Source organism: Carcharhinus amblyrhynchos, unplaced genomic scaffold, assembly GCF_965287045.1.
Source record: "Carcharhinus amblyrhynchos unplaced genomic scaffold, sCarAmb.v2.hapA scaffold_52, whole genome shotgun sequence".
Taxonomy (NCBI): domain Eukaryota; kingdom Metazoa; phylum Chordata; class Chondrichthyes; order Carcharhiniformes; family Carcharhinidae; genus Carcharhinus; species Carcharhinus amblyrhynchos.
In genome coordinates, this window is record NW_027649793.1 from 1,363,772 (window position 1) to 1,385,824 (window position 22,053).

Consider the following 22,053-nt stretch of genomic DNA (forward strand, 5'->3'; position numbering starts at 1 on the left):
ACTCTATCTACACTTCCCGCTGCCTCGGCAAAGTAGCCAGCATAATTAATATGTAAAAGAATTGTAGCCGAAACTTGTATTAGAATGTTTTTCTTGAAGTAGATTTAAGATGGGTGATGGGATAAGACTAGTATAGTTAATCAGCTCAATGTGTGTTACTTAATGTAATTAAGTGTAACTGATATAATCAATGCATGCGACCCAACGAAGTTAGTATAGTAATCACTCATTTGTGAATGTAAATAGTAGCCACTTGGGAGAACAATGGACACTGCCCAGTTGCCCAACTTGATCTGTGACAGTAGCAAAAGAGAGAATAAAGTCAGCATGTTTTTCTTTACTATTCGGCTTGAGCTAGTTAAACTATGATTAGTATGTAAGCAGAATTGCCTAGATAAGGGCAAAGGTTTAACCACCATGGTTTCAAAAAGCAAAGAGATGTAACAATGAATGACCAATCTCAAGCAAGATAGATAAAGGATCGACCCAGAAACAATGGTGGCTAAACAAGATTGAATCTTGAAAGAAAGGTAAGAATCTTGAGATATGGAGCTGTAAGGTGTATAAAAAGACTGTAAGCAGAATGGTTCAGTGGAATGTTCCGGACATCCCGGCTTTATTCTCTTGTGCTGGAAAATAAAGTCTACTGCTTGGAGGATTACAACTCAGACTCTCTGTTTCAATCGGGTTAAATAAGTTGTCGTCTTGGGGAACCACGACAGAGGCTCCCGGGGAGATGGGAAGCGGCTGCTCAAAGTGTTGAACAGGTCAGCAGCTTCAGGAATATTTCTCCTCACTGGGGATTAGGTGAGAAACATTGGATTAAAAAGTTGATTTTGGAGTTTTTAATCATGAACCCAAGTCCCTGATGCTGTGGGGCAGTAGTGATAACCATGTGCCACCTGTTGAAATGTTCAGTGATGCTGTCAGACCTGCTGAATTTATCCAGCATTTTTGGCTTATATATTAAAAAGAAAGGAAATAGATGAAGCTAACTAATATTATTTTCATTGTCCACCATGCCCTCCAGTTCCTGCAGTGCCCATCAGTCTCTCCTGAATCACAGGACACTGTTAGCTTCATCTCCAGAGTCACCCCAAGTATGGACAAGTCTCTGGAACAGAGGCAGCAGCTGGGGTAACCACTATCCTTGGAGGTCAGCTCCAAGTTGGAAGCTGCAGAGAGACACCTTGTCCAGGGTTCCTAATTCCTTTCTTCACAGAACAGACATTTTGTCTTTTAACCACAAAATATGCATCTTAATTGAAGGCAGTCGATTGAAAATACCTATAAAAATATAATTATCATGAAGGACAAATCTTCCTACCATTTTTGCTCATTGCGTCCAAAGAAAGTGTAAACATTTCTAGGAGTGGGGGAGAGGAAATCTGACAGCAGCAATTCACGTTTATCACATTAAGTGATTGGCCAAGTGGTATTATCGCTTGACTATTAGTCCCTAAACACAGTTAATGTTCTGGGGACCTGTGTTTGAATTCTGCCAAGGCAGATGGTGGAATTTGAATTCAGTAAAAAATATCTGTAATTAAGAATCTAATGATGACCATGAAACCATTGTCAATTGTCGGAAAAACTCATCTGGTTCACTAATGTACTTTAGGGGAGGAAATCTGCCATCCTTATCTGGTCTGGCCTACATGTGACTCCAAAGCCACAACAATGTGGTTAACTCTCAACTGCCCTCCAAGGGTAACTAGGAATGGACAATAGATGCTGGCCAGCCAGCGATGCCCACATCCCACGAATGAATAAAACAAGTGTAAGTAAGCAAGTTTCAGAGAAATGTGAGTAGGTGGTTGGACGAATGAATGCGTTTTATTCCAAACAGAAGAGAATACATACTGCTGTGGAGTTCAGATGTACGAGTGGCGGGTGGCCAACCTGCTCATACTGACCAAATTTTGAAATGGATGCATTCAAGCTAGAGTACCGGCGAGGTGCTATGTCCTCAAGTCAGACAGAGGCAGGAGTGATTTATTGATTTACTATTATTCACATGTTAGGATAGAGTGAGAAGTATTGTTTCTTCAAAGTATACAGACACAACATACCATTCAAAGAGTAGAGATGGAAAGGATCGGGTACAGAATATAGTGTTGCAGTTACTGATAAGGTGAGGAGAAAGATCAATTTAATGTGTGATAGGACCATTCAAAAGTCTAATGGTAGCAGGGAGGAAGGTGATCTTGAGCCAGTGATCTCAGACTTTTATATGTTTTTTCCCAATGGAAGAAGGTGGGAGAGAGTATGTCCAGAGTGCGTGGTCCTGGATTATGCTAGCTGCTTTCACAAAGCACTCAATGGATGAGAGACTGGTTTGCAATATAGACTGGGCCACATTCACAACTCATCTTGTGGGGCAGGTGGGGCCGATACAAGAAGGAGGGGTTGCATCTAAACTGGAAAGGCATAAATATTCTGGCCGGAAAGTTTGCTAGTGTCACACAGGAGGATTTAAACTAGTTTGGCAGCGGGGTGGAACCAAAGCAAAAGTGAGAAGTGAATTAACTGAAGGGAAACTAGAGAATAGGACCAGTAAGACTCAGAGAAAGAGCAAGCAGGGTGTGGTTGCTTATTAAAGAGGGTCTGGTGGAGTGAAGTGCATTAGTTTCGATGCATGAAGTGTAACAGATAGGCAGATGAACTTAGAGCTTGGATTAGTATTTGGAACTATGATGTTGATGCTATTACAGAGACTTGGTTAAGGAAAGGACAGGATTGGCAGCTTAATGTTCCAGGATACAGATGTTTCAGGCAGGATAGAGGGGGTTGTAAATGGGGTGGAGGATTTGTACTACTGGCTAAGAATATCACAGCTGTACTGTGGGCGGACACCCTCGAGGGTTCATACAGCGAGGCAATATGGGTAGAGCTCAGGAATAGGAAGGGTGTAGTCACAATGTTGGGGGTTCACTATAGGCTGTCCAACAGCCAAAGGGAGAAAGAGAGATAGGGGAACAGATATGTAGGCATATTTTGGCAAAAGTAACAGGATTGTTGTGGTGGGAGATTTTAACTTCCCCAATATTGACTGGGGTATGAATGGAGCAGAGTTTATAAGGAGCATCTAGGGAGGCTTCTTGAAGCAGTATGTAGATAATCCAATAGGGTAGGGACCATATTGGACCTGGTATTGGGGAATGAGCCCAGCCAGGTGGTTGATGTTTCAGTAGGAGAGCAGTTCAGGAACTGTGATCATAACTCAATAAGCTTTAAAGTACTGATGGATAAAGACAAGTGTAGCCCTCAAGTGAAGATGCTAAATTGGGGGAAGGCTATTACAAGAATATTAGGCAGAAATTGAAGAATGTTGATTTAGGGCAGATGTTTGAGGACAGATCAACACCTGGTATGTGGGAGGCTTTCGAGTGTAAGTTGATAGGAATTCAGAACTAGCACGTTCCTGTAAGGATAAAGGATAACTATGGCAAGTTTCTGGAAACTTGGATGAGAGATATTGTGAACCTAGTCAAAGTGAAAAAGGAAGCATTTGTCAAGACCAGGAGGCTGGGAACACACAACCAACTCAAGAACAGTTTCTTCCCTGCTGCCATCAGACTTTTGAATGGACCTACCTTTTATTAAGCTGACCGTTCTCTACACCCTAGCTATGACTGTAACACTACATTGTGCACGCGCTCCTTTCTATCTCTCTTATGTACTCTACGAAAGTAGGTCCATGTCTCAGACTTTTGTATCTTTCTCCCAATGGAATAAGGTGGAAGAGAGTACGTCCGGGAGTGGAGTCCTAGATTATGGTCGCTCCTTTTCTGAGGCAGCAGGAAGTGTAGACAGAGTCAATGGATGAGAGGCTAGTTTGCATGATGGACTGGGCTTTGTTCATAACCCTTTGTAAAGGTATTTGATATAGGTAGGCAAAATTATGAGGAGCATAAATATGTCCTGTTCCACTGGCAGGACAGACCCAGCAGAGGTGGTGACACAGTGTTATACAATCAGGAGGATGTTGACCTGTGAGTCCTCAGCATTGACTCTGAATCCCATAAAGTCTCATGGGACCATTTCAAATGTGGACAAGGAAATCTTTACGAATGTTTACAACAAACCTGCTATTCAAGTCTTAAAGATGCTGACAATGCGAGTGGAAAGAGCATTAAGCACAGGTTAAACAGATGTGTATTGTCTCCAGACAATACACATCTTAATGCTCGTTCCACTCACATTGTCGGCATTTTTAAGACTTGAACAGCAGGTTCGTTGTAAAGATTCGCATTCTAATCAGTAATCTGTAAACTGTCTGTGCTGTTATATGCTCTGTCTGAGGCCAGAACTCTCCATTCACCTGACAAAGGGAGAAACCCCGAAAGCTTGTGAGTTTACGATCAAATAAATCGGTTGGACTTAAACCTGCTGTTGTCAGACTTCTTATTGTGTTTACTCCAGTCCAACGCCGGCATCTCCCCACCAGATGAGACACCCAGACAAGCATTCGGGTCCTGTGTGGACTAGCTGGCGAGAATATTTGCAGACACCTTCAATCTCTCTTTACACCAATCTGAGGTCCCTACCAGCTTCAAGAAGATGACTATCAGCCTGGTACCAAAGAAAACCCAGGCAGTGTGCCTTAATGACTATCATCTGGTGGCTCTCACATCCATCATTATGAAGTGCTTTGAAAGGTTGCTCATGGCACAAATCAATTCCTGCCTACCAAACTGCCTGGATCCGCCATAGTTCGCTATTCTGTCCACAGCAGACACCATCTCCCTGGCCCTGCACTCAACCCTGGAACACCTAGACAACAAAGACACCTGTGTCAAGCTCCTATTCAAAGATTACAGCTTAGCCTTTAACATTCCTGTGAGACTCATCTCCAAACTTCATGGCCTGGGGCTCAGCTACTCCCTCTGCAGCTGGTCACTAGACTTCCGAACCTACAGACTGCAGTCAGTAAGGATAGGCAAGAACACCTCCTTCAAAATCATCCTCAACACTGATGCCCCACAAGGCTGTGTCCTCAGACACTACTATACTCCTTATACACCTATGACTGTGTGGACAAATTCATCTCAACTCAATTTTCAAGTTTGCTGATGGCACCACCATTGTGGATCACATCTCAAACAATGATGAAATACAGTACAGGAAAGAGACAGACAATCTGCTGAACTGGTATGACGGAAATAATCTCTCCCTCAACATCCGGACAAATGTGAGGTCATGCATTTTGGAAGGTCTAATACAGATAGGAAATATACAGTAAATGGCAGAACCCTTAAAAGTATCGCTAGGCAAAGGGGTACAGGTACACAGGTCACTGAAAGTGGCAACACAGGTGGAGAAGGTAGTCAAGAAGGCATACGGCATGCTTGTCTTCATCGGCTGAGGCATTGAGTTTAAAAATTGGCAAGTCACGCTGCCGCTTTATGGAACCTTAGTTAGGCCGCACTTGGAATAGAGTGTTCAATTCTGGTTGCCACACTACCAGAAGGATGTGAAAGCTTTGGAGAGGGTGCAGAAAAGATTTACCAGGATACGGCCTGGTATGGAGGGCATTAGCTATGAGGAGAGTTTGGAAAAATTTGGTATCTTCTCACTGGGATGACGGAGGTTGAGGGAGACGTGATAGAAGTCTACAAGATCATGAGAGGCATGGAGAGAGTGGATCATCAGAAGTATTTCCCAGGGTGGAAGAGTCAATTACTAGGGGGCACAGGTTTAAGGTGTGAAGGGCAAAGTGTAAAGGAGATGTATGAGGCAAATTTTTTACACAGAGGGCGGTGGGTGCCTGGAACTCACTGCTGGGGGAGGTAGTGGAAGCGGATTCAGTAGTAGTTTTTAAAGGCTGTCTTGACAAATACACGAATAGGATGGGAATAAGAGGGACATGTCCCCACAAGGTAGGGGGTTTTAGTTAAGGCGACAGCATGTTTGGTGCAAGCTTGGAGGGCTCAAGGACCTGTTCCTGTGCTGTGGTTTCCTTTGTTCTGTGTCGAAGAATGAAGGAGATAGTCATCGACTTTAGGAAGCATAGTGGAGGGCATTCCCTTGTCTACATCAATGGGAACAAAGTAGAAATGGTCGACAGCTTCAAGTTTTTAGGTGTCCAGATCATCAACAACTTGTCCTGGTCCTTGCATGCAGATGTTATAGTTAAGAAAGCCCAGCAACACCTCTACTTTCTAAGAAACTAAGGAAATTTGGCATGTCCGCTACAACTCCCACCAACATCTACAGATGGACTATAGAAAGTATTCTTCCTAGTTGTTTCACAGCTTGGTATGGTTTGTGCTCTGCACAAGCCTGCAAGAAACTGCAAAAGGTTGTGAATGAAGCCCAGTCCATCATTTAAACTAACCGTGAATGTAGCCCAATCCATCACGCAAACCAGTCTCCCATCCATTGACTCTGTCTACACTTCCTGCTGCCTCAGCAAAGCAGCCAACATAACTAGAGACCCCATGCAATCCAGATATGCCCTCTTCCACCTTCTTCAGGAAAAAGATACAGAACTCTGAGGTCACGTACCAACCGACTCAAGAACAGCTTCTTCCCTGCTGCTGTCAGACTTTTGAATGGACTTACCTTGCATTAAGTTGATCTTTTGATACACCCCAGCTATGACTGTAAAACTATATTCTGCACTCTTTTGTTTCCTTCTCTATGAATGGTATATTTTGTCTGAACACACACAAGAAGCAATACTTTTCACCATGTGTTAATACATGTGACAATAATAAATCAAATAAACCAGCTTCCCATGCATTGACACTGTCTGCACTTCCTACTGCCTTGGCAAAGCAGCCAGTATAATGAAGGAACCCATGTATCCCGGACATACTCTCTTCCACCTTCTTCCTTCGGGAAAAAGATACAAAAGTCCGAGGTCACGTACCAACCTACTCAAGAACAGCTTCTTCCCTACTGCTGTCAAACTTTTGACTAGACTTACCTTGAATTAAGTTGATTTTTCCCTGCTCCCTAGCTATGACTGTAAAGTACATTCTGCACTCTTGTTTCCTCTATGAACGGTATGCTTTGTCTGTATAGTGCGCAAGAAACAATATTTTTCACTGTATACTAATACATGTGATAATAATAAGTCAAATCAAATTCAATGGCTGGGGATTCAGAAGAGGCTACAGATACAAGATTAAAAGCAAGAGATTTAGAACCTAACAAGATAAACCAATTCTTTACACAAGTGTGAAATTCTGCGGCAGGGTCAGTGATTGAGGAGAATCTTCTGGAATGATGAGTGATTCCCAATCCAGACCAAAGTGTGGAATTCAAATAGTGCAGAAGAGAGTGAGGGTGCCGTTGTGAAATATATTCAACAATCTTCACATTATTAATAAATCCATGTTATGAGGTGAAACATGATGAATTCTCTGGGGATTATTATTAAATAGAGATTTCTGGGTGATTCCAGACTGGTTCCAAACCAGGATCCATGATTCAATTCAGTAACTGAGTGATAATGAAAGTAAAAGTTTTCAGGGTGGGGCGAGCTGTTGTGAACATCTTTACTCTTCACAGATCTGTTGGAAAACGGCGGAAAATCTCCGATCAAATCCCGGGAAAGTAAGAGGTGAGTCCCAGGTGTTTTTTGATATTTTGGGGAGGGTTTATTTGCTGTGGGATTGGGTGGTTTTTTATTCAGACTGAAAGATCCTGATCAGGTGAAGCCTTCCATTGTTTGCTGGAGCAGACGAGTGAAGGAGCAGAGAGACAGATAAGAAACTACCTGTTAAAAACCTGTTTACATAAGTTTAAAGCACTTTGTAGTAAGAACTAACCTTTGTAGAACTGTTTAAATCATTTAAAAACATTTTTGTGGGCTTTTTGTATTTATTGCTTTAAGAATTCTGAGGGAGTGGTCAGAAGGGAGTTGAGGGGGAACAAGCTTTAAATCAGCACCAGGTTTAAAAGGAGGCCTGGTGTAGAAAGCGGGCAGCGTCGGAGCGGGCAGCGGAGTGAGAGGGAAGCAGAGTGAGCTATTAGGGCTTAAGATCAAAAGGGCTGGAGAGAAAAAGGGCCAGGTAAGTTCGTGTTGAAATTTTCAATACTACTGCAGTGAATAATGGAGGAACATGTGATGTGTTGTTTCTGTATGATGTGGGAACTGGTGGACCCCAGGGTCCACCCCGGTGACCACATCTGCAGTAAGTGCAGGTTGCTGGAGGAGCTCCAGCTCAAGGTAGACGAGCTGGCCTCTGAACTACAGACGCTGAGGCTCATCGGGGGGAGAGAGGGTGCCACTGTCAATGGGGTGCAAGTGAGGAAGGGGGGTGGAGAGAGGTGGAAGGGGGGTGGGGAGCGGAGGCCTCAGCATCTCAATCTGCATAACAGGTTTGAGGTTCTTGCTTCCAGTGTGGACGAGAACAAGGGAGGTGAGGTTGGTGAGCAAACTGCGCACGGTACAGTGATGCAGCAGGGCATAGGCAAGGAGAAGGTGAAAAGGAACGTAGTAGTAGTTGGGGATAGTGTGGTTAAGGGTATTGACACTGTCCTTTGTCAACATGTGGGTGCCAACGACGTAGGCGAAATGCGAACTGAGGATCTGGGGAGGGAGTATGAAAAGCTGAGAATGGAATTAGAAAGTAGAACCGACAAGGTGGTTATCTCTGGGCTACTGCCTGAACCGAGTGCAGACGGGCGTAGGGTTGACAGGATTAAGGAAGTGAATGGGTGGCTCAGGGATTGGTGTGGGAGGGTTGGGTTTGAATTTATGGGGCATTGGCATCAGTATTGCGGCAGGTGGGACCTGTTCGGGCGGGATGGGTTGGGTCTGAACCGTGCTGGGACCAGAGTCCTGGCGAGTCGTGTAAAGAGGACTGTAGACAGGGCTTTAAACTAATTAGGCGGGGGGAGGGTGCGACGGTAGGTGACATTACGAGGCCTAAAGTTAAGGAGAGGGTACAGGTAAGGGAAGAGACCGAGGATGTCCCAATAATAAAGGGAGTAGGGGGCGTGAGTATGAATAGGGTCCAGGGGAAGGCTGGGATGAAGGCACTTTACCTGAATGCACGAAGCATTCGGAATAAAGTGGATGAGCTGGTGGCGCAGATCGACACAAATGGATGTGATCTGGTGGCCATTACAGAGACGTGGCTGCAAGGTGACAGGGACTAGGAGCTGAATGTCCAGGGGTATCAAGTGTTTAGGAAGGATAGGCGGGAGGGAAAAAGGGGGGGGGCGTAGCTCTGCTGATTAAGGATAGCATCAGGGTGGTAGCAAGGGATGATATTGGAGCCAAAGAGCAGAAAGTGGAATCATTGTGGGTAGAGATTAGGAACAGCAAAGGGAGGAAGACGCTGGTGGGTGTCATCTTTCGGCCCCCAAATAATGATCTGGAGGTGGGGCGGGCTGTTAACGCGCAAATAAGTGCGGCGTGCAGGAGTGGGTTCCCGGACACAAGTCCTTTGTTTGAACAGAGGGGAGTACGGTAGGATGAGAGAGGAATTGGCGAATGTGGACTGGGGGAGCGCGATGGAAGGTAGGTCTGCTGAGGAGCAGTGGGGGATTTTTAAGGAGATCTTTCTTGGTGCTCAGCAGAAATTTATTCCGATGGTCAAAAAGGATCGTAGGAGGAGAGGTAATAAGCTGTGGATAACGAAGGAGGTGAAGGAAATTGTTAAATTAAAAGCGGAGGCGTTTAGAGTACCTAAGAGTAGTGGGCGAGAAGAGGATTGGGAGAAGTTTAAATGTCAACAAAGATTGACAAAGAAGTTGATAAAGAAGCGTAGGATAAACTATGAAGCTGGTCTAGCGCTTAATATAAAAAAGGATAGCAAGAGTTTTTATAAGTATATAAAAAGGAAGAGGCTGGCTAGGGTGAACATTGGACCCTTAGAGGATGAGAAGGGGGTCTTAGTGGTAGGGGATGGGGATATGGCTGAGGTCTTGAATAACTTTTTTGTTTCGGTCTTCACGGAGGAGGACGTGAATAATTTGCCGGGCGTTAGAGATGGAAAGGTGGTAGGACTGGAGGGTCTTAATGACATTACTGTTACTAGAGAGGCGGTGCTCGACAGACTGGAGGGGCTGATTGTGGACAAGTCCCCAGGACCGGATGGAATGCATCCGAGGGTTCTGAAAGAAATGGCGGAGGTGATAGTGGATGCCTTGGTGGTTATTTTCCAGACGTTGCTGGATTCCGGGGAAGTGCCGGAAGATTGGAAAGTGGCTAATGTTACGCCGTTGTTTAAGAAGGGTGCCAGGCAAAAGGCAGGGAATTATAGGCCGGTTAGTTTAATGTCTGTTGTAAGTAAAATGTTAGAATCCGTCATCAGGGAGGAAATAGTGAGGCATCTTGAGGGGAATTGCTTGATAGAGCAGACGCAGCACAGTTTCGTTAAGGGGAAGTCGTGTCTGATGAATTTACTGGAGTTCTATGAGGATGTGTCTAGGGCGGTGGATAGAGGAGAGCCGGTGGATGAGGTCTTTCTTGATTTTCAGAAGGCGTTTGACAAGGTACCTCACAAGAGGTTATTGCAGAAGGTCAGGGGACATGGAGTTGGGGGTAGGGTGTTAGCGTGGATAGAGGACTGGTTGTCAAATAGGAGGCAGAAAGTGGGAGTCAATGGGTGCTATTCGGATTGGCGGTTGGTGACTAGTGGAGTGCCTCAGGGGTCGGTGCTGGGGCCTCAGCTATTTACCATTTATATAGATGATCTGGAGGAGGGAACCGAGTGTATGGTGTCAAAATTTGCTGATGACACCAAGATTGGTGGAACGGCAAATTGCGTGGAGGGCGTGGAGAGTCTACAGAAGGATCTAGATAGGCTGGGCGAATGGGCCAGGAACTGGCAAATGGAATTTAATGTTGGCAAGTGCGAGGTGGTTCACTTTGGTAGGAATAATGGTAGGAAGGATTATTACTTACGTGGAGAAAAACTGCAGCAGGCGACGGTGCAGAGGGACCTCGGGGTCCTTGTGCATGAGTCGCAAAAACCCAGCTTGCAGGTGCAGCAGGTGGTCAGGAAGGCGAATGGGATGCTGGCCTCCATAGCGAGGGGGATTGAATATAAAAGTAGGGAGGTCTTGCTGCGGCTGTATAGGGCATTGGTGAGGCCGCAGCTGGAGTACTGTGTGCAGTTTTGGGCGCCGTACTTACGCAAGGATATTTTGGCCTTGGAGGGAGTGCAGAGGAGGTTTACTAGGCTGATGCCAGAGTTGAGGGGGTTGAGTGATGAGGAGAGGCTGAATAAACTAGGCTTGTACTCGTTAGAGTTTAGAAGAATGAGGGGAGATCTCATTGAGACGTATAAGATGATGAATGGGATGGATAGGATAGAGGTGGACAGACTCTTCCCGCTCAGAAATGACACTAGGACTAGGGGGCATAGCCTCAAGATAAAGGAGGGGGGAGCAGTTTAGAACGGAGTTGAGGAAGAACTTCTTCACTCAAAGGATGGTGAATCTCTGGAATTCTCTGCCTGTTGAAGTGGTGGAGGCTGCCTCGCTAAATATATTTAAGAAGCGGGTTGATGAGTTTTTGATAAGAGAGGGGATTAAGGGTTATGGGGAGAGGGCAGGAATGTGGAACTGAGCCTCGACAGATCAGCCATGATCTTATTGAATGGCGGGGCAGGCTCGAAGGGCCAGATGGCCTACTCCTGCTCCTATTTCTTATGTTCTTATGTAAACACAAGGAATTGAACTGGGAGCCGCTGGAGATTGTCCAGTGAGAAGTTGTAAAGTGTATAAAATGTTTCTAATCCCCTTCAGAGAGTCTGGAAGCGGCTCCTGTCAGTGTCAGGGGGATGGGAGAGAGAGGAGATTTAAAACAAACCATCAGAGTTAAACACAGCGAGCAGAAAGAAAGACGGAAATGAAATGGAGGAAGAGTCCTGTGGCGGCCATTACACGAAACATTACAAATTTATATTTAAAGTGAAATAATTTAACCCTGTAGATAACTGCGGCGCCTCCTTTCTGGAAATAAACCTTTAATCCCAGAGTTTCTCTTGTGCTGAAAGCAGCCACGATTCCACCCTGCCCCATTCCTTCAGCATTGACAGCGGGACTTCAGCTGGCTGCATCCTAAACTCTGGAGTTCCCTCCCTGAAGCTCTCCAATTCTCTCTTCCCCTTCCATATGGTTCTGAAAACCCCTCACTTTGACTCAGCTTTCGCTCCATTGACCTGATATTTCTCCCCAGTTTTTGAATTAAATCCCTTTATGAAGTCCAAGATCTTGATGGTTTTGGAGTCTAGAAATCTATTTCCTTCTTAAATATAATCAGGAACTTGCCCTCCTCGGCCTTCTGTGTTCGAGAAGTTTCTCCTTATCTCAGTCCTAAATGTACGACCCCATATCCTGAGACTGTGACCCCTTGTTCCTGATCCCTCACAGTCAGAGGAAACAATATCCCTGCACTATCTCCACTTTTCAAAGTACTCCCTGAATATGTCCAGCTACCTTCAGAGATTGATGGATGTGAACCCTCCCACCTCCACCCCCACTGCCTTTGTTCCTCTGCCTTTCACACTATTTAGAATTGTACCATCAAATCTATAACGATTCTTCCCCCTCCTGCCAAAATACATCACCTCACATTTCTCCATATTAAATTCAATCAGTCACTTGTCTTCCCATTTTTCCATCATATTCTGCTGCAGGTGATCAGTGTCACCTTCGCTACTTTTCACATCTTTTTTGATATCATTGGCAAATTTTACTGTCTTCCCATGTACAAGTAATTTCTGTGTATCAAAAAGGAGCAGAATTTGCTTTATCGTTCTGCTCACTTTTTCCACTTCCATTACCTCCTCAGACTCATTGAGATACTCAGAACTGGCTCATTATATGCAGCATCTCATTTGCACTATACTCTTGCTGAATTTTGCAACCAGCATGCCACTGGGGCTAAACTTGTTGATCTCCTCATCTCCTGACCCTGCTGACTGTGCCAACAGATCAGTTCTCACTGTCTTCTCTTCATTTCTCTCAAAATGTCAGCAAATAACGTGTGAACAAAGCTATTGTCATATATGAACTTTCTGTGAATGATTGCATTGACATCATGCCCAGGAAACCTATCTAAGATGTGTAGTCATTTTGCCCTGAAATGAATCTTCCACACTTCGCTTTACTTCCAAAATTTGCCTTACCAAGATTATCACAGTGAAGTGTAGCTTTGACTCAGTCACACCTTCTTCATGGATCAGTGCTGGGCCCACTGGGTCCAATTTATATTAATGATTTGGATGAGAATATAGGAGGCATGGTTCGTAAGTTTGCAGATGACACCAAGATTGGTGGCATAGTGGACAGTGAAGAAAGTTATTTCCAATTGCAATGGGATCTTGATCAATTGGGCTAGTGGACTGACGAATGGCAGATGGAGTTTAATTTAGACAAATGCGAGGTGATGCATTTTGGTAGATTGAACCAGGGCAGGACTTACTCAGTTAATGGTAGGGTGTTGGGGAGAGTTACAGAACAAAGAGATCTAGGGGTATATGTTCATAGTCTTTGAAAGTGGAGTCACAGGTGGACAGAGTGGTGAAGAAGGCATTTGGCATGCTTGGTTTCATCAGTCAGAACATTGAATACAAGTTTGGAATGTCTCATTGAATTTGGACAAGACATTGGTAAGCCCACATTTGGAATACAATATGCAATTCTGGCCATCCTATTATAGAAAGGATATTATTAAACTAGAAAGAGTGCAGAAAAGATTTACCAGGATGCTACTGGGACTTGATGGATTGAGTTGTAAGGAGAGGCTGAATAGACTGGGACTTACTTCTCTGTAGCGTAGGAGGCAGAGGGGTAATTTTATCGAGGTTTATAAAATAATGAGGGGCATAGATCAGCTAGGTAGTCATTATCTTTTCCCAAAGCTGGGGAGTCTAAAACTAGAGGGCATCGGTTTCAAGTGAGAAGGGAGAGACACAGAAGTGTCCATAGGGGCTATTTTTTCACACACAGGGTGGTGAGTGTCTGGAACAAACTGCCAGAGGTAGTAGTAGACGTGGGGACAATTTTGCCTTTTAAAAAGCATTTAGATAGTTCCATGGTACGATGGGTATAGAGAGATATGGGCCAAATGCGGGAATTGGGATTAGCTCAGGAGTTTTAACAAAAAGGGGCGGCATGTACAAGTTGGGCAGCAGGGCCTGTTTCCATGCTGTAAACCTCTATGACTCTATGACCTTGACCTGACCCCTCCATTCATAGAATCATAGAATCCCTACAATGCAGAAGGAGGCCAATTGACCCATCTCCAAAAGAGCATTGTACCCAGGCCTGAAGCATTACTTTTGCTTCTCTCTCCACAGGTGCTACCAGACTAGCTGACTGGTAGTTGCAGCTTTTTCTGTTTTAATTTCTTATCATTGATCATTTTCAGTTCCATCTCAACTCATCATATTGTCTCCCCTCTAAATTAACTGTTATCTGATCCTCCATAAACCTCTTCATGTAAAGAGGACGTTAAAAGTTGAATTGATCCTCCCCCTCTTTCTGTTACCATGTTATGGTTGCCCATTAAGGACTTCCATTGGATTGGTCCATCATCATTCATGACAAAGTACTGCACTGATTTTTGTAATGACTTCAATCAGGCCATTGGGGTTGGCCTATTGGAGTATGAACTCCCTGATTAAAGGTCTAATTAATGTGTCAATCAGAGCCAATCAGCCTTATATTTAATTGGGAGTGTCAGCTCCTCTGACACCCTCCCAGAGACAGACTGATAACTGACAGTACTCAGTGTACTGCTGTTCGAGCTTGTAAATAAAGAGATTTTGGTGAAGGGACTTCTGCCTCTGAAGACTTATAACAGTTTTCCATATGACTAGAAAACTCCCCTGCCTGTACCGCTCACCATCAGATATATTGGGAGTATTTATAGGCTGATAAATCAACTTACTTAGCCATGTTGTGAATTAATAAAAAGATAATGTTACCATACCCCAGATAACTATAAGCTGCTCTCTCCTTTGAGAAAGAATGTTGACTGGTGGTGATTTAACCTGAGGATTGCCACATCTCAAGTGAGATGTTTTCCTTGGAACATAGAAGGCTGAGGGGTGATATTGGTGAGACATACAAAATTGTGAGGGGTAGGGAGAGAGTAGACAGGAGGAACCTGTTTCTCTTTTTAGAGTAAAAGAAACAGCGTTCATAGATTCAAGCTAAGTGGCAGGATTACAGGGGACATGAGGAAAACCTTTTTTACACAGAGGGTAATGGGTGTTTGGAATTCGCTGCCTGAATTGATGGGGGAGGCAGAGGCCCTAAGCTCACTTAAAAAGTACCTGAATCTGCACCTCAAGTACTGTCAGTTGCAGGGCTATGGCCACAATGGGATTAGAAAGGGCATCTGGATGTCTTTGGGTCGGCATAGACAAAATGGTACCAAATGGCTCTATATGAAGGTGTTGAGGTGAATAGTATAGATGCATATCAGGGGAAGCAAGTACTTGAAAGAGAGAGAAATCAGGGGATATTTTTAGGGTGCAGTGTGTAAATAGTGTGGGAAGAGGCTTGTGGGGAACATATGCACTGGTGGAGTCTGGTTTACAAACAAGGAAAAGTACATTTCACAGAACTAGTTTTATCTTTTTACCATCTTGCCATATCACTCAATTTCTTCTCACGACAACTTAAATAATTCCATTAGAAGCAATTTAGAGAAGGTTGACTTGACCAAATAGTGGAATGAAAGGATTAGTTTATGAGAAAAGGTTGAGCAGGTTGTGCCTGAATCCATTGGAGTTTAGAAGAATAAGAGGTGATATTGAAACAAGTAAGATTCTGAGTAGATTTGACAGGGTGTGTGAGAAACACAGCTCACAGTCAAACAATTTAGTCGAGTCAAGTTCTGAAGGAGCAAGATGTTTTATTTAACGTTCGTGCAAGACCGGGTGTCCAAAAAATAGGCACACCTTACATCGAGTTTAAGCAAGTGTTTTATACTATTCTTACAAGCATACTAATCAATTACACAATACGTTGTTCTCCCCTAATTGGTGGTCCCTAACCCATTTATGTGTTGTTATTCCCCTATTGGCTCAAGGTGCCCCAAGTTCCCATCCCCTCTACTCCCCTTTTCACCATGTCTCCTGTTATCACAAGAGTGCATGTTTGTCGTGTTGATTTAATGTCCTTACTTGATTCGTCCTAATGGGTACCTATCCATCTTATCTGAAACTGTTTACATGTCCAGTTCAGACCAGCTGTAATCAATCCTTTGCCAACTTAATCACTGCTGTCCTGACTACCTCAGTGACCTTTTTCCCCTTTTATGCTCAGCTGTAGAAACAACACATCTTCCTTACCATTTGTTTTTACAACCTGGACCTTATACATTCCTACAGAATGTGGTGTATGCTTCACTGTACACCACACATCTGGTGTTATTCCTACACCACAGGCAGTCTCTTTATTGTCCCTGACAATTGCTCTGTTAGCAGCAGTGAATTTTATGTCCTGTGTTTGTGACTAAAATCACAGTTGTTCCCATAATGTGGGTTATCAATGTGCCTGACTATATCCAGTCTACCTAACTTTAGGCAATTTTTCTATGGTGTACAGATATATGTGTTAACAGCATCTTTACAGGTTGTGCACAGGTGGATGCTGAGTGGATATTTCCCTTGTGAGGAAGTCTAGAACTAGGGGACCCTGTTTAAAAGTTTAGACTCTCCCAATTAAAGACTGAGATGGGGAACATTTGTTTCTCTCAGAGGGTCATTAGTTTGTGGAATTCCCTTCTCCAGAGCAGTGGAGGCTGGGACATTGAAAATATTCAAGACTGTTAGATTTTTGATTGACAAAGGACTCAAGAGTTATGGGGACAGATGGGAAAGTGGGGTTGAGGCCACTGGCAGATCAGCCATGATCTTATAGAATGTTGGAGTAAGCTCAAGGGGTATAATTGCCTCCTCCTGCTCCAAATTCTTGTGTAAGTACATTTGTATAACACTTTTAATGTATATAGCATTCTAAGGTGCTATATTATAAAACCAAGAATGTTACTGAGCCACATGAGGACAGGTGATCTAAACTTTGGTCAAAAAGGTAATGTTAAAAGAGTATCTTAAAGGTGGAAAACAAGGTGGAGAGTTGTAGGGATGGTTTTCCAGAGTTTATACCAGCTTTTTATTACCACATTTTTAACAAAACCAAATTCAAGTTCTCAAACTGCCATGGTAAGATTTGAGTTACATTCTTTAGATTATTAGTCTGTTGCCCTCAAACTTGGGTCAATTTATCCCATGGACAAAGACACTCAGACTCGAATTTTTACACAACAAATCCCCTTTATTGTACTGAACCAAGTTACTGCATAAGTATCAAACTCTACTACAAAAATTAGTACACCAGACATCAAACTTTATTGTACATAAAGTATTCAACCTTTGTCTTGGTTGCACAGGAAGTATTTAACTTTTGTCTTTAGTTTGGTATAAGCAAAATATTTAACCTCTGACTTAATTTGTTATGCACAAAGTATCCAAAAGGTATCAAAAGCTTCACAAAATATCCAAACTGAGGATTTAGGGAGACTGAGGTCTTTGCGTGGCTAATGAGCCAGATTTTAGAGCCACATCTTTGACTGCACACTTGGCACTTATATCTAGAATTAAGAATCTACTGATGACTGTGAACCATTGTCGATTGTTGTAAAATCCCATCTGGTTCACTAATGTCCTTAAGGGAAAGCAATCTGCCTCCCTTACCTGGTCTGGCCCACATGTGACTCCAGGGCCACAGCAATGAGGTTGACTCTCAACTACCCTCGGGCAATTTGGGATGGACAATCACTGCTGGCCAGCCAGTGATGCCCATCTCCCGGAAATGAATAAAAAAATGAATTTAAAAACTTGGCTGGTGTTTCTGGGTTCAGTCCTTGGACTCTAGATTGCTGGGATCCCTTTCTCATGTTCTTTTCCAGGCTTTCTCTGACCAACGGGTGTCCTTAAAGGATTGTGTCCCTTCAATCAGGATGTTCCTCTAAGTGGGTCTCTTCTGAACAAGGGTGTTGACGTCTGTTACATTTGGTGAGGTAAGCCTTCAGGGTGACTTTGAAGTACTTCTTTTGCCCTCTGTTTGAGAGCTGTCCTTGAGCTGGGAGAAGAAGATTCACTTTGTCAGTCAGTATGCTGACATCCTAAGCACATGGCCGGCCCAGCAGGGCTGGTTTTGGATGATCATGGTCTAGATGCTGGTGCTCTTGGCTCCTTCAGGGACTCTGATGTTAGCACTTCTTTCCTGTCAGCTAATGTTACTGGCATCCTTAGCCTTGTCAGTTTGTTTAGTGAATATACAATATATTGTTAAGACCCAGGCCAGAAACCCCAAGGTATTTTGTGAAGTTAGCCGAGGCCGTAAGTTTTGCATTTGATTTTGGCATTGGTGCTTCAAATGACCCACTAGGAAGCTTTTATCAAACACAGTTTACTTGAGAACACAATTAGAATATGACAGAAAGAATTAGCAAACTTCTACCATGACCCAGTATAACTCATAACATCTAGTTACCTCTGTTATTCCAGTGTAAAATGATATCCCACAGACATACGCCCTTCAGTAATAGTTTGCACAAAAACAAGAACGCTTAAATGATGCCGGATTCCCAGCTTTTAAGCACTTATGGACAGCAAACCCGACACAGTTTCCAGAGAAGGATATATCCTCCAATGCCAGAACCTCAGAGAGGGAAATCCAGTCTCTGGCAGCATCTAAAAATGGCCACCCAAATAACAGAATATCCAACTCCAGAGAGTAGGAAAAGCACTGGGAGAAGTCTCTCTCAGCTTCAAGCAGCTTCTGAAAACTAAACCTGGAATGATCTTTGCAAAATAGATGTCAAATTACCTGATCTGTCAATTATGCCAAATCAAGCTCTACTCTGCAATCCCAGGGGAATATTAAAACCTGCAGAATGCTGCATTAATTCAAATTAACACAACCATGATATCAGTTATACTGCTTCAATAATAATGAAGGATGTCGGCTACAGACAACACGGTGCTGACAAAATCCCAGAGACCGCAAAAACATCCTGCAGAGGATGATTAAAATACATTTCTTAAAGGCACAGTATCATCATAATATGAAAATAGTCAAAAAATGGTCAAGCTAAAAATCTAACCAGCCAGACCTACTTACAGGGGTTAGCAGACTGCACTGTGCTCCAAATAAGTTGGCACCAATGTTCAACAGAGGACAAGATAATCTTTTGTGATTTGTTTTTTAACCCATTGCAAATGTAACCCTGTACCTTGGCTTTTTCCTGCAGCTTAACACAATGATGATTTTTCACCTTTTTTCATTACAATACTTCTGGATCTATTTCCTGGACAGTATTTCTCTGCCAATGGTAGGTTTATAAATTGCATGATTTTTTAACAAAAATATTTAGAAAAACATTGATAAACTTTCTGAAGAACATGGACAAGACACAAATAAGGAATGACGACACTGAGATTTGTCTATGGAACATTGTCTATTTTACCAGAAATGTTATTTCAAATGGGTAACATATAGTTAAAAATAGCAGTCTCCGAGCAGGAATAGGGATCGCGATTGCGGAAGGAATTCCCATAATGTTTCAGACTTCGTGAGATGTGAGGGAGGTGTCAGAGGATTTCAAATAAGTAGTTACTAAGGCCAGTTAATTTAATATCAGTAATGGGTAAGGTTTTGGAAACAATAGTCGGGGATGGGGGAGGAGGGGGAAATAGGCACTTGGAGAGGTTTGAGTTAATTAAGGAGAGTCAACATGGAATTGATGAACTAACAGAGAAGGAGATAGAATATAAAGGCAGATTATAAAAGTTTCTTCAGGTGTGTGAAAAGTAAAAGATTAGCTTTGATGACTTGGATGCTCGTTACAGGTGGGGACAAGATAATTTATAGTGGAGAACAGGGAAATGATGGAGTATGGAGGGTGCTTGGGAGATATGAGGGGAAATGGAGAGGGCATGGGGTGTATGGAACATGCATGAGGAAGTGGAGAGGGCATGGGATGTATAGAATATGCGTGAGGAAATGGAGAGGGCATGGGGTGTATAGAGGAAAAAGTCTGACAACACCAGGTTTAAGTCCAACCAATTTATTTGATAGTAAGCTGACTAGCTTTCAAGGTTTCCCTCTTCTTCAGGTGAATGGAGAGTTCTGGCCTCAGACAGAGCATATAAAGCACTGACAGTTTACAGACTACTGATTAGAATGCGAATCTTTACACCTAACCTGCTGTTCAAGTCCTAAAGTGGCCGACAATGTGAGTGGAAGGAGCACTGATCACAGGATAAAGAGATGTGTATTGTCTCCAGACAGTACAGTAAGTGAGGTTTTGCAAACCCAGGCAAGTCACAGGGGTTACAGATAGTGCGACATGAACCCAAGATCCCTGTTGAGACCGTCTTCATGTGTACGGAACTTGGCTATCAGTCTCTGCTCAGCGACTCTGCGCTGTCGTGTGTCGTGAAGGCCGCCTTGGAGAATGCTTACCTGAAGGTCAGAGGCTGAATGCCCATGACCACTGAATTGTTCGCCAACAGGAAGGGAACAGTCTTGCCTGGTGATTGTCGAGTGATGTTCATTCATCCGTTGTCATAGCGTCTGCATGGCCTCCCCAATGTACCATGCTTCAGGACATCCTTTCTTGCAACGTATCAGGTAGACAACGTTGGCCGAGTTGCAAGAGTATTTACCGTGTACCTGGTGGATGGTATTCTCACGTGTGATGATGGTATCCGTGTGGATGATCCAGCATGTCTTGCAGAGGTTGCTGTGGCAAGGTTGTGTGGTATTGTGGTCACTGTTCTCCTGAAGGCTGGGTAGTTTGCTGCGAACAATGGTCTGTTTGAGGTTGCGTGGTTATCTGAAGGCAAGAAGTGGGGGTGTGGGGATGGCCCTGGCGAGATGTTCATCTTCATCAATGATATGTTAATGATAGGATAAAGCGGATGAGTTGTAAAATTGCATCTGGAAACTGGCAGTTGTCAGCATTGAGTACTGAGGCAGTCGCAGCAATGCCATCGTTGTGGGGGATGTTGGTGTAGAGCACTGAGACATCCATTGTGACAAGGAGTGTCCCTGGTTCAACTGCTCCATGTGTGCTGAGTTTCTGTAGGAAGTCCGTAGTGTCGCGACAAAAGCTGGGGGTTCTTTGAACAATGGGTTTCAGGATGCCCTCAACATAGCTGGAGAGATTCTCGCACGTAAGAACATAAGAAATAGGAGCAGGAGTCAGCCATCTAGCCCTTCGAGCCTGCCCCGCCATTCAATAAGATCATGGCTGATCTGTCGTGGCTCAGTTCCACTTTCCCACCCTCTCCCCATAACCCTTAATCCCCTTGCCTATCAAAAACCTATCAACCCGCGTCTTAAATATATTTAGCGAGGCAGCCTCCACCACTTCAACAGACAGAGAATTCCAGAGATTCACCACCCTTTGAGTGATGAAGTTCCTGCTCAACTCCGTTCTAAACCGCCCCCCCTTTATCTTGAGGCTGTGCCCTCTAGTCCCAGTGTCCTTTCTGAGCAGGAAGAGCCTCTCCACCTCTATCCTATCCATCCATTCATCATCTCATACGTCTCAATGAGATCTCTCCTCATTCTTCTAAACTCGAACGAGTACAAGCCTAGTTTATTCAGCTTCTCCTCATAGTTCAACCCCCTCAACTCCGGTATCAGCCTAGTAAACCTCCTCTGCACTCCCTCCAAGGCCAAAATATCCTTGCGTAAGTGCGGCGACCAAAACTGCACACAGTACTCCAGCTGCGGCCTCATCAGTGCCCTGTACAGTTGCAGAAAGACCTCCCTATTTTTATTTTCAATCCCCCTCACTATGAAGGCCAGCATCCCATTAGCCTTCCTGACCACCTGCTGCACCTGCAGGCTGGGTTTTTGCGACTCATGCACAAGGACCCCGAGGTCCCTCTGCACCGTCGCATGCTGCAGTTTTTCGCCATGTAAGTAATAGTCCTTCCGACCATTATTCCTGCCAAAGTGGACAACTTCACACTTGCCAACATTAAATTCCATTTGCCAGTTCCTGGCCCATTCGCCCAGCCTATCTAGATCCTTCTGCAGACTTTCCAC

At 44.0% G+C, this 22,053-nt stretch overlaps 1 protein-coding gene across 1 annotated transcript in view; it reads left to right on the forward strand.

The window, feature by feature from the left end:
* Positions 1-22,053, forward strand: part of LOC145337550 (butyrophilin subfamily 1 member A1-like) — a 127,017-nt gene that overhangs the window by 57,872 nt on the left and 47,092 nt on the right. The window contains exon 9 of the mRNA XM_080182342.1: positions 19,244-19,324. Within this exon, the coding sequence (XP_080038468.1) occupies positions 19,244-19,324 (81 nt within the window). The remainder of the gene's footprint in view (positions 1-19,243; positions 19,325-22,053) is intronic.